Consider the following 10,573-nt stretch of genomic DNA (forward strand, 5'->3'; position numbering starts at 1 on the left):
TGTTTACACAATTTAGTCTTTCCATTTAGGAGTAGGTGATGTCTTCCCATTTATTCATGCTTTCTTTTATGTCTCCTGATAAATACATGTAGTTTCCCCCATTAAGAGAGCTGTACATTTACTTAGAAATTAATGTTATATGTTTTATATATTTTTATCATGAATGACTTTTTCCTATTATTTTTTGTAACTGGTTATCACTACTATGTAGGAAAGTGTAATGTTCTTTACATTTATTTTCTATCCTGAATCATTTCTGTACTTTGGTATTAACCCTTGAGTCCTGAGTGTTCTAGAAAGATAGTTTTTAGTAATTGAAAGTAGTAATGTTCCATCATTCTTTCCAGGAGATAAAATGTACATCTTTATATCTATAGTAGTATCTAGTCTAGAATTTCTAGAAAAATGTTAAATAATTGTGGAGGTAGCAGGTAGCTCTACTTCACAATAGAAATACTGCAAGTAGTCTTTACTCACAAGTATGACTTTGAATATTGGTACAAGGCAACCTATATCAGGTAATGAAATTCCCCTCTAGTTCAGTTAATCAAGAATGTATTTTATATCAGGATAGGAGATATATTTCATGGAATACCTCCTCATCATCATGACTTTTTTTTTGTCTCTTTTGCTCTATTACTAGAATGTGTTATATTTTTAAACTTATTATTAAATCATCTTTATATTCATGGGCAAATCTTATATATGGTGAACTATAATTTAAGTTAAATTTTATAGGTTTTTAAAATCTGCATTTCATATGTGATTAGTCTGAAGCTTTTTGTGTCAGGTTTTGTTAGTTTTGGGGATTAGATTTGAAAACTCTTTGACTTTTTCTTTCCACTATAAATATATTATAGGTAAGAAAGGTCTTTTTCTTGAAAATTTATAAGAAGCCACTAGTAAATTAATCTAGTTGCAAATCATTCATTTGAAATAAATTTTTAAGGTTTCACTTAGGTTATCCTCTTTTTAACCTTTTTTGTTTTTGAAATAACTTTTTTGCCCACTCAAAACTAGTGCACTGGCGTTATCAACCCTTAAATTAGAATTTTGAGTGGTATTTACTTATGATCTTAAATGCCTTATGCAGCTCAGTGTCTTCTCACTTTAATGATGTTTAGATGTGTTGTTTTTCATTTATTTTTACCTGAAATATAAGTTTTACTAGTTCTTTAAAAATAACTAGCTCTCAGATTTCATAATTCTGTATGTTTTCTATTTTCCAATTTATTATTTTGTTTTTCTTTGAATTTTTTAAATGTTTGAGTCAGCATTACAATTCATGCATTTCTTTCATTCTCATAAAATTAGAAAAGCATCTAAGGCCAATAATGGTAGTTTTATTACATTCTTTATGGTTTCCACATATCTCTAATTATAACAAAATTTCCTTCTCTTGCAGTACTTTTCAGAATCATGATTCTTAGTTGTTAAAAAAGAGGGGCTTTGTTTTAACTTTCCTACTATTTTTCTTAATAGTCCACAAGTACACGCTTGATTTCCTTGTTAACTCCACAGATTTTTAGAAGTTTCTTGTACATTGGGAGGGATTTTTTCATTTAAACGTAGTCAATGATATCTATTTTTATTGTGATGATTGGCTCTGAAATGTCTGCTTTTGCATCTTTTTACACTCATGGTATCCATTCTGAATCCTAATTTTATAAAGAAGTCATAGACAGAAAAGTAGACTCCCGTTTCTAAGTTAGAAATGTACACTTTCTCTATTAAATCAGTGTCAGCAATTATATTATTTAAATTCTCTCTGTTCTTAATTATTTTGGCATGGCTGTTTTGTAGAAGGATTTAGAAGCATCTTAAGACTCCCTCTAGTTTTCTTATAAACTTCTTGAATTGCTCACCTTTTTTCTAAATGTTGATATGTTTGAAAATACCCTTGGTATTTTAAGGTACTTAATAATTAAGACTTTGGTTTATATTTTAAAGTTAATGTATTGGTCCTTACCTTATTTTAAATTGCAAGTGTATTTTACAAGGAGAGCATAGTCACCAGCTCATACTTTATTAGTAGCTGAAAAGTACTCTTATACACACTGAGTGAATTTGAGTAGTTGCATCGTAGTGCCTTGAAGGTTGAAAGGAAACTGAATCCTTATACCAAACATACCTGATAATCCTAACTGAAAAAAGGTTTACAAACAAATATTCTAACAAGCATCACTGAACAATTCATGCACTCTCAAGATTATAAGTCAAAAGATTTTGGAACTTCTTTTTTTGTTTTTTTTTGGTACCGGGGATCGAACTTGGGACCTTGCACTTGTGAGGCAGGCGCCGGAACCACTGAGCTAAATCCCCGGCCCCATGTTTTTGGAACTTCTAAGATACAGTATGAAAATCATTTTGTTTTGAAATAGCAGAAAAAAAACCTTTGTCCTTCTTATCAGCCTTTGGCAGAGGCTCAACTTTTTGATGACAAGATACAGAAAAGACATAGATTTAATTTCTCTACAGAAGCAAGTGTGAATAGTCACTGACCCTTTCCTTATTTGAAAACACAAGCTTGGCTTGCACAGGACTTGCCTTCCTAAATTCACTGCATGGAGAAAGCCCACTCTTCCCGGTTTCCTTATTGGTAGCTCCTAACCAGGGAGGGGAAACACCTTCTTCAAGTCTCCATTGCGTTTTCAACCAACATTGACCCAAAGAAGAGAGGCAGCTTCAGAGTCCTTAGACTATGGACAAAGGGGTGCACAAAGCATCAGGCCAGTTGCTAGTGAGGATCAGTCCTTAGGCAGGATGCACATTTGAGGCATCCTCTTCTTCCCAGCTTCTGGGTCTCTGGGACTCTCAAACAATGAAGTAAATGAAAAAACCACACAGCCATCCGCTGGGATTTTCTTTTTGCCCTCCTGGCCAGATTGCCTTATTTTAGGAGCTGCAGTTCCCATTTCTCTCCTCTCTGCCTCACATCTGTTCCAGACAAGCCTGGCCATTCCTCTGACAGGCGCAGCACCAAGCTCTGATCACAGAGTGAGGCATGGATGGACATTGAGTATGGGCACAGGTACCCAAGGGTGGAAACAAAAGTTTAGTGGCTTCAGGAACCAGAGCCTGCTGCACAGAAGCAGTTGCCTTTGATTTCCGGTTGGTACAGAAATCAAGATGGGGCAGAGAAAGCACTGGTAGATCACCAACACTGGAATAAAAGAGATCAAAAAAGTATCAGGAAAAAAGACCTAGTTGTTGATTGTTTTTCTGTATAGCTTATGAGGATTGTAAGAATCATCGACATCACAGTCATGATGATTAAATTCCAGTGTTTTGGCCTGAAGGTGATAATCTTATCAGAAATATTTCTAAGGCACCATTTACAAAATGCTCTACTGAAAGCTCCAACAGAGGAGTGGGAGGACTTGGCAAGCATAAAAGCAGTGATTTGGGCATGGCCATCTCAGGAAGTTTATCTCCCCAAAGTAAAGGAACGTGGGCAGTTTGCAAAGAAGGGTTCTGGCAAATGCACATGATAGTGCCTCACTTATTTTTTTCAAGTCAGAATCTCTGAGACTCAAATACAAAACCATTTTCAAGTGGTCACAGCCTAGTTGATAGATAAATGAAGATCATGTAAAGTGAATATGCTATATACCATATAAAATAAAATTTGTAAAGATGGACTAGGGAGTCTCTGAAAACAAAATGATTATTTGGACCAGGGGTCATTAAGTGGAAAAAAATGGAAACGTGCCAAGAGAGGAAAAACAGTGTCTACTCAGGGTGTTTTGTAAGCAAGGGCTCAGAGGCTGAGAGCTGGGTCTCGGTGGGAGTGGGGGGTATTGTGGGTGTGGGTATGGGTATGCAACTTTCCTGTTGCACATAGGAAGAGCCTGCAGAGATCAGTTTAGAAAGAAGGAGCTTGTGGAAGGCTTAGAGTGACAATCATGGACCCTTGGGCTTTATTCTCCTGACAGCAATGAATGAGATGCGGAAGGCTGATCGTCCCAACCATATACCAAGTGCTAGATAGGTGGCGATAATGTAGTAAGGTCTTTCTGGTGGCCAGTCAGGTGGTCAGCACAGGATGTCCCAGCCCCTGGAATCCTCAGCAAGGTAACTCCCTTATGGAACTTACTACAATGCATTTCATGAACAGACTTCTACAGTCAGCCCTATAAGGAAAGATTTTAAGATATCACCTTCATTTCATAAGTGTTAGGACATATTGTAAAACATATGAAGATACATTAAAACATCTGAAGTTATATCCAATATTTACCCAACAAAGATAACTGATTCTGCATTGTGTGCCAAATTATATGAAACATTCTCTTAGCATCTAAAAATAATATTTGATATTTCTTCAGATATATTTTCGTTTCTGCTGATATCTGCCTTGGGCCTGACAATTTTCATTCTGTTTTCTGATTTTCAAGATATATACCAAGGGATGGAGGTAAGTGTTATTTATTTGTACCTCTCATATGATTTAATGTGCCCTGGATCATATTCATTATCCATTATAATTTGCAAGTTGATTGTTGCCATCATCTCTCCAATCACTAAATATTTTTGAACACATTCAATCTTCATTTGTCAACTAAATATTTTTAAAGATTACTTTCTTTCATTTTTTAGCTTTTTCATTTTTTATCAACATGTGTTTGAGATAGGTAATAATCACATTAGCTTGGGAAATCAATGCCTATTGTGTACATGTCACATCTCCATCATGTTTACTCCCCCTCCCGCCTCCCTCCTCTTTCCCAGCTTCCCCAGGTCCCCTCCCGATCTCCACAGTCTACATTCCTGTCTGCCACCCTCTCTCTTTTATATTGTTTTTTAAACTATTTGTAGTTTGAGTCTCTGGTATCAGAGAAACCATGCAGTATTTAACCTTCTGTGTCTGATTTATTTCACTTAGCATTATGTCTGACTGCTAAATATATTTCTATTAACCAGAAAAGTAAATAACGTTCCTGAGTCTTACATATGCCTTCACATCATTACTATCATTATTTAAGTGCATTTATCTTGTTGACACTTGAAATATTGTGTTTAGATACCTTATTCTGTTATATTAATGGAGTACAGGTAGTGCATGAATACGATACTTCTCCAAGTCTAACTTTTTAAAGCATGTAGTGAAAGTTCTTTAGTAATGGAGCTGTAGAGGAAAGAAAAAGTGGACTTATAGGCCAGTCATGCTTTGTCAGACTTTGAGTACATGGACTTTTAAGTCAGTGAACATCATTTGATCCAAGCCAAGATATACAGTTAAAATTAAATTCATGATGAAGTTATTGAACCCATTCTTGTACCCAGTATGATGAGAGTATAAAAGGAAGGGAAAGATTCACTCCTGAATTTCTGGCACACTTTTGTTGTGAAGATGAGTTGCACTGAGGTGGAACAAAGGTGTGGCCATCAGATGCCAACTGTGCTTGAAGACAGTGTAAAGCTGGATGCAGGAAGGACAAGGGAAGGAGTTGTCACCGGGGACTGTGGCTGCATGGGGACCTCAGGGAGGGGACGCACCTTATTCAGGGTGCAAAAGCATGGGCTGGATGTTGCTGGGCAGGAGGTGGGGCTGCTCCAGACCAAGAAGACGACCTCAGCACAATCAGAGAGGGGCCGAGAGAACCTCTTTGTCCTCGCAATGTAAAGAATGTAGGTGGCAGGAATAAAAATCAAAAGCAAGGCTTGCTTCACAGATGGGCTAGAAGATTCGCTAAAGTTGAGGCGGTAGGCTGTGGAGTATGAGGACCAGCAAGGAAGAACAAAGGAAGGCATGGATGGACCAAGGAAGCTAGAAGTTTGGACTTGGAGCTGGGGGCCGAAGGAAATCATTGCAGGTTTTTCAGAAGGGCATTTTAGATGGATCAATTAAGTGATGACAGGAGGACTCTACGTGAGAGCAGAGAGGCCACGGAGCCATAAGCAGCTTGGAAATGAAAGCTCAAATTGTCATTCATTTGCCAAACATGATGGAGCTCCACAGCATGCTTGGTGCCTGGGTCACAAGCTTGAATGTAATGCCATCACTGCTCTCAAGTAGTTCAGAGACTAAGAGGGGAGACTGGTGTGAAAGTCAGCAATGCCACTGAAGCACCTTCCAAGCCAAAGCCTGCAGAAGAGCTCGCCACTGTGGTGGCAGCAGTGACATTTTAGTACTCTGGGTCCTCCACCTAGAGCTGGTCTGCCTTCTCCAGACAAATTGCTACCCAGGGAGCTGCATTTTACACCTCCACTTGGGGAAAAATAATCCGATATTAACTCAAAATAAGCCACATCGGGGTAGGGACGATAAGTTAGAGTGAACATTTGGACACTACTGAGGGCTCTGTGGTTAAAGATCTCCAGGCAGCTGAGACTCACAATAGTCATCCATACAGTTCTGCTCTGTGGGGTCAGAAATGGGGCTAGGCAACTACCCTTCTAATATGAATGCAGCCATGGAAAGCCATGGCTCCCACATCTTTTAAATCAGGGTATTCGGTGATCAATGCTTACATACTCTTTAATCTTTAAAGAGGGAGTTAGACTTTCCTAAAGCCATTAGTTTTAGAACCAGAAACATTTATTCTAAACATATTTACCAACTGTTTCCCTTTTGGATTTTACCCATACGCCAATTTCTCTGAAAAAAAAAAAAAAAAAGAATTCCAAGTTGATTGTTTTGGGAGAACTAGATGCAATAAAATTAGTGGACGAAGGATTTGATCTTAAACCTCCCCTATGTGTAAAGGGTAAAGTGAATGGAGATATAGGAGCTCCTAAGTGTCCTCTGTCTCACATGGCCTCCCTGACACCATGCTCCCTACACACACTGTCAGGTCGTGGAGGGAGTACAGCCCAGGAGGGATCCATTCTCCTCTGGGTTCTGGCTCTGCATTTATTTATTGGCTTTGACTCAGTCCCTGGGTAGGGCACTGACCTTTACTTTTCTCATCTTAAAGTAGAAAAGTAAGGCCCATGCTCCAGACTCAGAGAGTTATTACAAATATATAAATTAAATAAGATAATCAATACGTGCTCGTTTCGAAGTGGAAGATATGCCAAGTGTAATGGTGGTGTAATTCTTCCTCAACAGTTCATCCCAACCGTAACGTCATGGAGAGCTTCAATTTTGGTAGCAGGCTTTGTCCACTTCTGTGTGGCTTTCTTTGTAGAAGTAAGTACTTTCTGCATACATCTTATTATTTTCCTGGGGAAATAAACCAATAAAAATTCTCAGTCCAACGGATGCTCACTTTTTAGAGCAAATATTTTGATTTGCCTCAAATGTTAACTATTAAAGGTTTTTAAAAACTGCATGTTTCTACTTGGGGAAAATTACCTAGAGATAGATTGAAAATGTTTTGAAAGCTGCTTAAAAATGTTCCTGGTATCTTCTGCACGGAAAGCAAAACATCAGATTCACTTTCGTTTTGGCTTCCATGAAGGGATTGTATTGTGCTTCTCTAATGTTCTCAATACTTGGATGAGACCAGGTGACTCTGCAGCTAGAAAATTCAGTAGACCTTTCGGAGTGACAAGCAGTCTTCAGGAGAGTCCCCAGTTAGGAGAGAAGGGAAACTGCTGCTCACACCCCAATTCCTATCCGGAGTCTGCTGCACACCATTCCTATTCTACTCAGGGTCACTGAATGATTCCACTTACTCGGTGAAAGGTTCAGGTGCTCCTTTTTAAAGAAAAAAGTAAAAAAAAAAAAAAAAATCAAAGACTCATATAATATAAGTAACTCCATAGGGAAAAGAGATCAATCGAACTTTAGACTATAGATCTAAAATATCTCACATACAACAAGCATAAAATGTATCATATTTTAATTTAGGAATTCCATTTTGAGACTATTTAAAGAAATAACCCAAAGGAAATAGGAAAAAATACCCTACAGATAGGAGGATATTTATCTTAGTATTATCAGTGGTGGCAAAGTAAAATACTCAATGTAAGCCCTGTATTGAAATATACAGCAACTTTAAAAAATGCTATTCACTCTTTAACATGATTATCAAGAAGACTGTAGCTGTGTTCTTGCCACAATAAAACTTTGAAAAATATCACTGGTATATAAAAATTATGTATGACAGAAATTCTAATATATACAAAAGTAGAACACAAAATCAGACAGATTCTATTATTATAAATGTGTAAGAATTACATAAGCATGTGAACATGGAGGAAAGGAGATTCAAGAATTGAAAACAAGACCCATTTACCTGCTAGAATCCATCCATTTATTTAAAAAGCATTTATTTGATATCTTGTAGATGGCAGGTGGCAAGTAGCAGGAATAATAGGCTTGGTTTTTTTTCCTTTTCTTTTTATTGAGTACATTATTGTTATTATTTCAGTCTGGCAGAAAAGAATTCTAAGTAAATCACTAGCCAGCGTTCAACTAGGAAATCTGTAGAGATGTAAAGCTGGAAGCTTTGGGCAGATTTTTGTGAGCAGACACAGCCGCTGGCTTCTTGTGGGAAGAATCAGGGGACATGAGGGAGAAGTATGGAGAACTGGGGTACACAAGTTGCCCTGAGCCACCTGGCTGCAGGGGAACCTGAAGAGCTTGACTTTTTCCTATCTCATTTTCCAGGATGGCATTCTTCAAAACCGAGAGCTCTGGCTCTTCATCAAGAAAGAATTTGGATTCTACTCAAAAAGTCCATACAGAAAGTGGCAAAAAAAACTGGCAGAAGACACTACCTGGCCTCCCACAAACAAGACAATTTATTCAGGAGATGGATTCTTTGTCAACAGAGGCTACGAAAGCCCTAAACAGGTCCCCAAAGAAAAACTCAAATTGGGAGGCCAAACCACAGAGCAGCATTTCTGGACAAGACTGTAGTCAGAATTGTTGTTGCATGCATCTCACAGCATCATCTTTTTTCCTCCAAATTAGAGCATTGTGGAGAGGTGAGGCTAGCACATCCTTATCTCTTCTTTCTCTCTCTGAACAACCAAAAACCCTTTTCTTGGCGTAGTGAATCTTGCAGCAAAGGACCTTGAATTTATCTGTTTTGACTCTGTCTTTCACTATTGAAAGAAAATGTGCATCTCTTGGATTATCATTGTTAATAAACCTTATATTGCATTATGTACAATGCATAGCTCTTAAGGTGATGAAATTAGAAGTATGAACATCATAGAAGAAAGGAAAATCAAGGAAACACTTGGTCTTTGATCATTTTATCAATATATCAAAAGTCACAAGTTTTCTTAAATTTTACATATGTTTCAGAGCAACATTTATGTACATATCTTTTCTTAAGGTCATTAAATTCCTGATTTTTCCCTGATGTCATAGGGTTCTAGTGTAGAAATAAGAATTAATGTTTACTTTAGAAAATTGAATCCCACCTATATTGTGAGCCAGAGTTGTGTGGAAGTGGACAACGAGAGAGTTTGTGTTAGTTGCAAATAATCCTGGCGTGGGCATAGTTAATATCTATCCAACTACACCAAAGGTTAGCATCTCCCAAAGCACATTGTTTTGGGCCCAGTGAGCAGAAAATCCAGAATAATTCACAAAGATAATGAAATATACTGTGAAAATGTGCTTTTCACTTTAAAAACTATGGCTTTTAAAATTTTCTTTTTATTATTGATGCATGAAAACCTTCTAACACTAAAATCTGGCCAGAACTGAATATTGTTCATCTATTTTTTAAAAAAATGTCAGCGAAGGGAACCATAATGTTTGTATCTACAGTATGACAGTTGCAGGCTACTAGAAAACTTTGTGTCTAATCTCATTTTTTAAGTATCCAAATAATCTTAAGTACATTGTAGAGTATAGAAAGGACAGTCCTTTTACAAATATATTCTCTACACTGCTACCTTTACCTACTTTCCTCACTGTGAACATAAGAGGAAATTTTTTCCTGGTAAACATTTAAGACTACCCACTGGGTTTTCTTAGAATAATATATTTAATTTTGGTAATTTAACAGATTTTCAACATCATGGAGTTTGTGACATTATCCTACACATCTGTGACTGTCTTCTGGAGTGGAGCATCCAGAATTCTCTTAAAGGTTGAGGCCCTCAGGAGGTTTTTGGTTCCTAATTCTACTTAGTCTCCCATTGGCCAGTGGCATAATTGGCCATGGCCAGATCTCTTGCTTGGGATTAAGATTTGCTCTCTGTCGGGATTCTTTATTGAAGAGCAAGTGCACCAATTCACATGTATTAATAGTAAAACTTTTTAAAAAGCACACATGGGCTGAGGATTTAGCTCAGTGGAGCCAACACTGCCTCACAAGTGCAAGGTCCTGAGTTCGATCCCCAGTACTGGAAAAAAAAAAATACACCTGGAAAAAGGTAATACATTATGTTGCCGTTGGTTCTATCCTAATTTGACAGTTCTAGGAAACTGCTTATTGGCTATTACTTGAGAACTGGGTATAAAGGAGCAGTGAGGGTCTGAATTTGGAATAAAAACAAAAGGGTAATTTTGAATCTTGGTACCTGGGAGGAGACACTCACATCTTCCTAGAAGACCAGTGAAAGAAAAGAGACTTTGGGGATTATCCAGAGTTGGCTTCATAAGAAAGGGAAGGAGTTGTTGAGAATGAAAAAGGGGAGATCAATAGAGTCTCTGTTAGCT

At 37.5% G+C, this 10,573-nt stretch overlaps 1 protein-coding gene and 1 long non-coding RNA gene across 8 annotated transcripts in view; one reads left to right on the top strand and one right to left on the bottom strand.

The window, feature by feature from the left end:
- The window catches only part of Atp13a5 (ATPase 13A5), a 103,016-nt gene extending 93,955 nt beyond the window's left edge, over nucleotides 1-9,061 (top strand). For all 7 annotated transcript variants that reach the window (XM_087186695.1, XM_087186698.1, XM_087186697.1 and 4 more), the window contains exons 28-30: nucleotides 4,329-4,417; nucleotides 7,055-7,135; nucleotides 8,561-9,061. In XM_087186695.1, the coding sequence (XP_087042821.1) occupies nucleotides 4,329-4,417; nucleotides 7,055-7,135; nucleotides 8,561-8,812 (422 nt within the window). In that variant the 3' untranslated portion in view covers nucleotides 8,813-9,061. The remainder of the gene's footprint in view (nucleotides 1-4,328; nucleotides 4,418-7,054; nucleotides 7,136-8,560) is intronic.
- LOC110348444 (uncharacterized) lies at nucleotides 4,328-7,883 on the bottom strand. Its single transcript, XR_002393694.2, has 2 exons — nucleotides 7,301-7,883; nucleotides 4,328-7,168 (listed from the first exon to the last, which is right to left on the bottom strand). It is a non-coding gene; the product is annotated as an uncharacterized LOC110348444 (long non-coding RNA).
- Nucleotides 9,062-10,573: the final 1,512 nt, after the last annotated feature.

This window comes from Heterocephalus glaber, unplaced genomic scaffold, assembly GCF_053883595.1.
Source record: "Heterocephalus glaber isolate CG9 unplaced genomic scaffold, H.glaber_assembly_v1.0 deba00001504, whole genome shotgun sequence".
In the NCBI taxonomy this organism is placed as follows: domain Eukaryota; kingdom Metazoa; phylum Chordata; class Mammalia; order Rodentia; family Bathyergidae; genus Heterocephalus; species Heterocephalus glaber.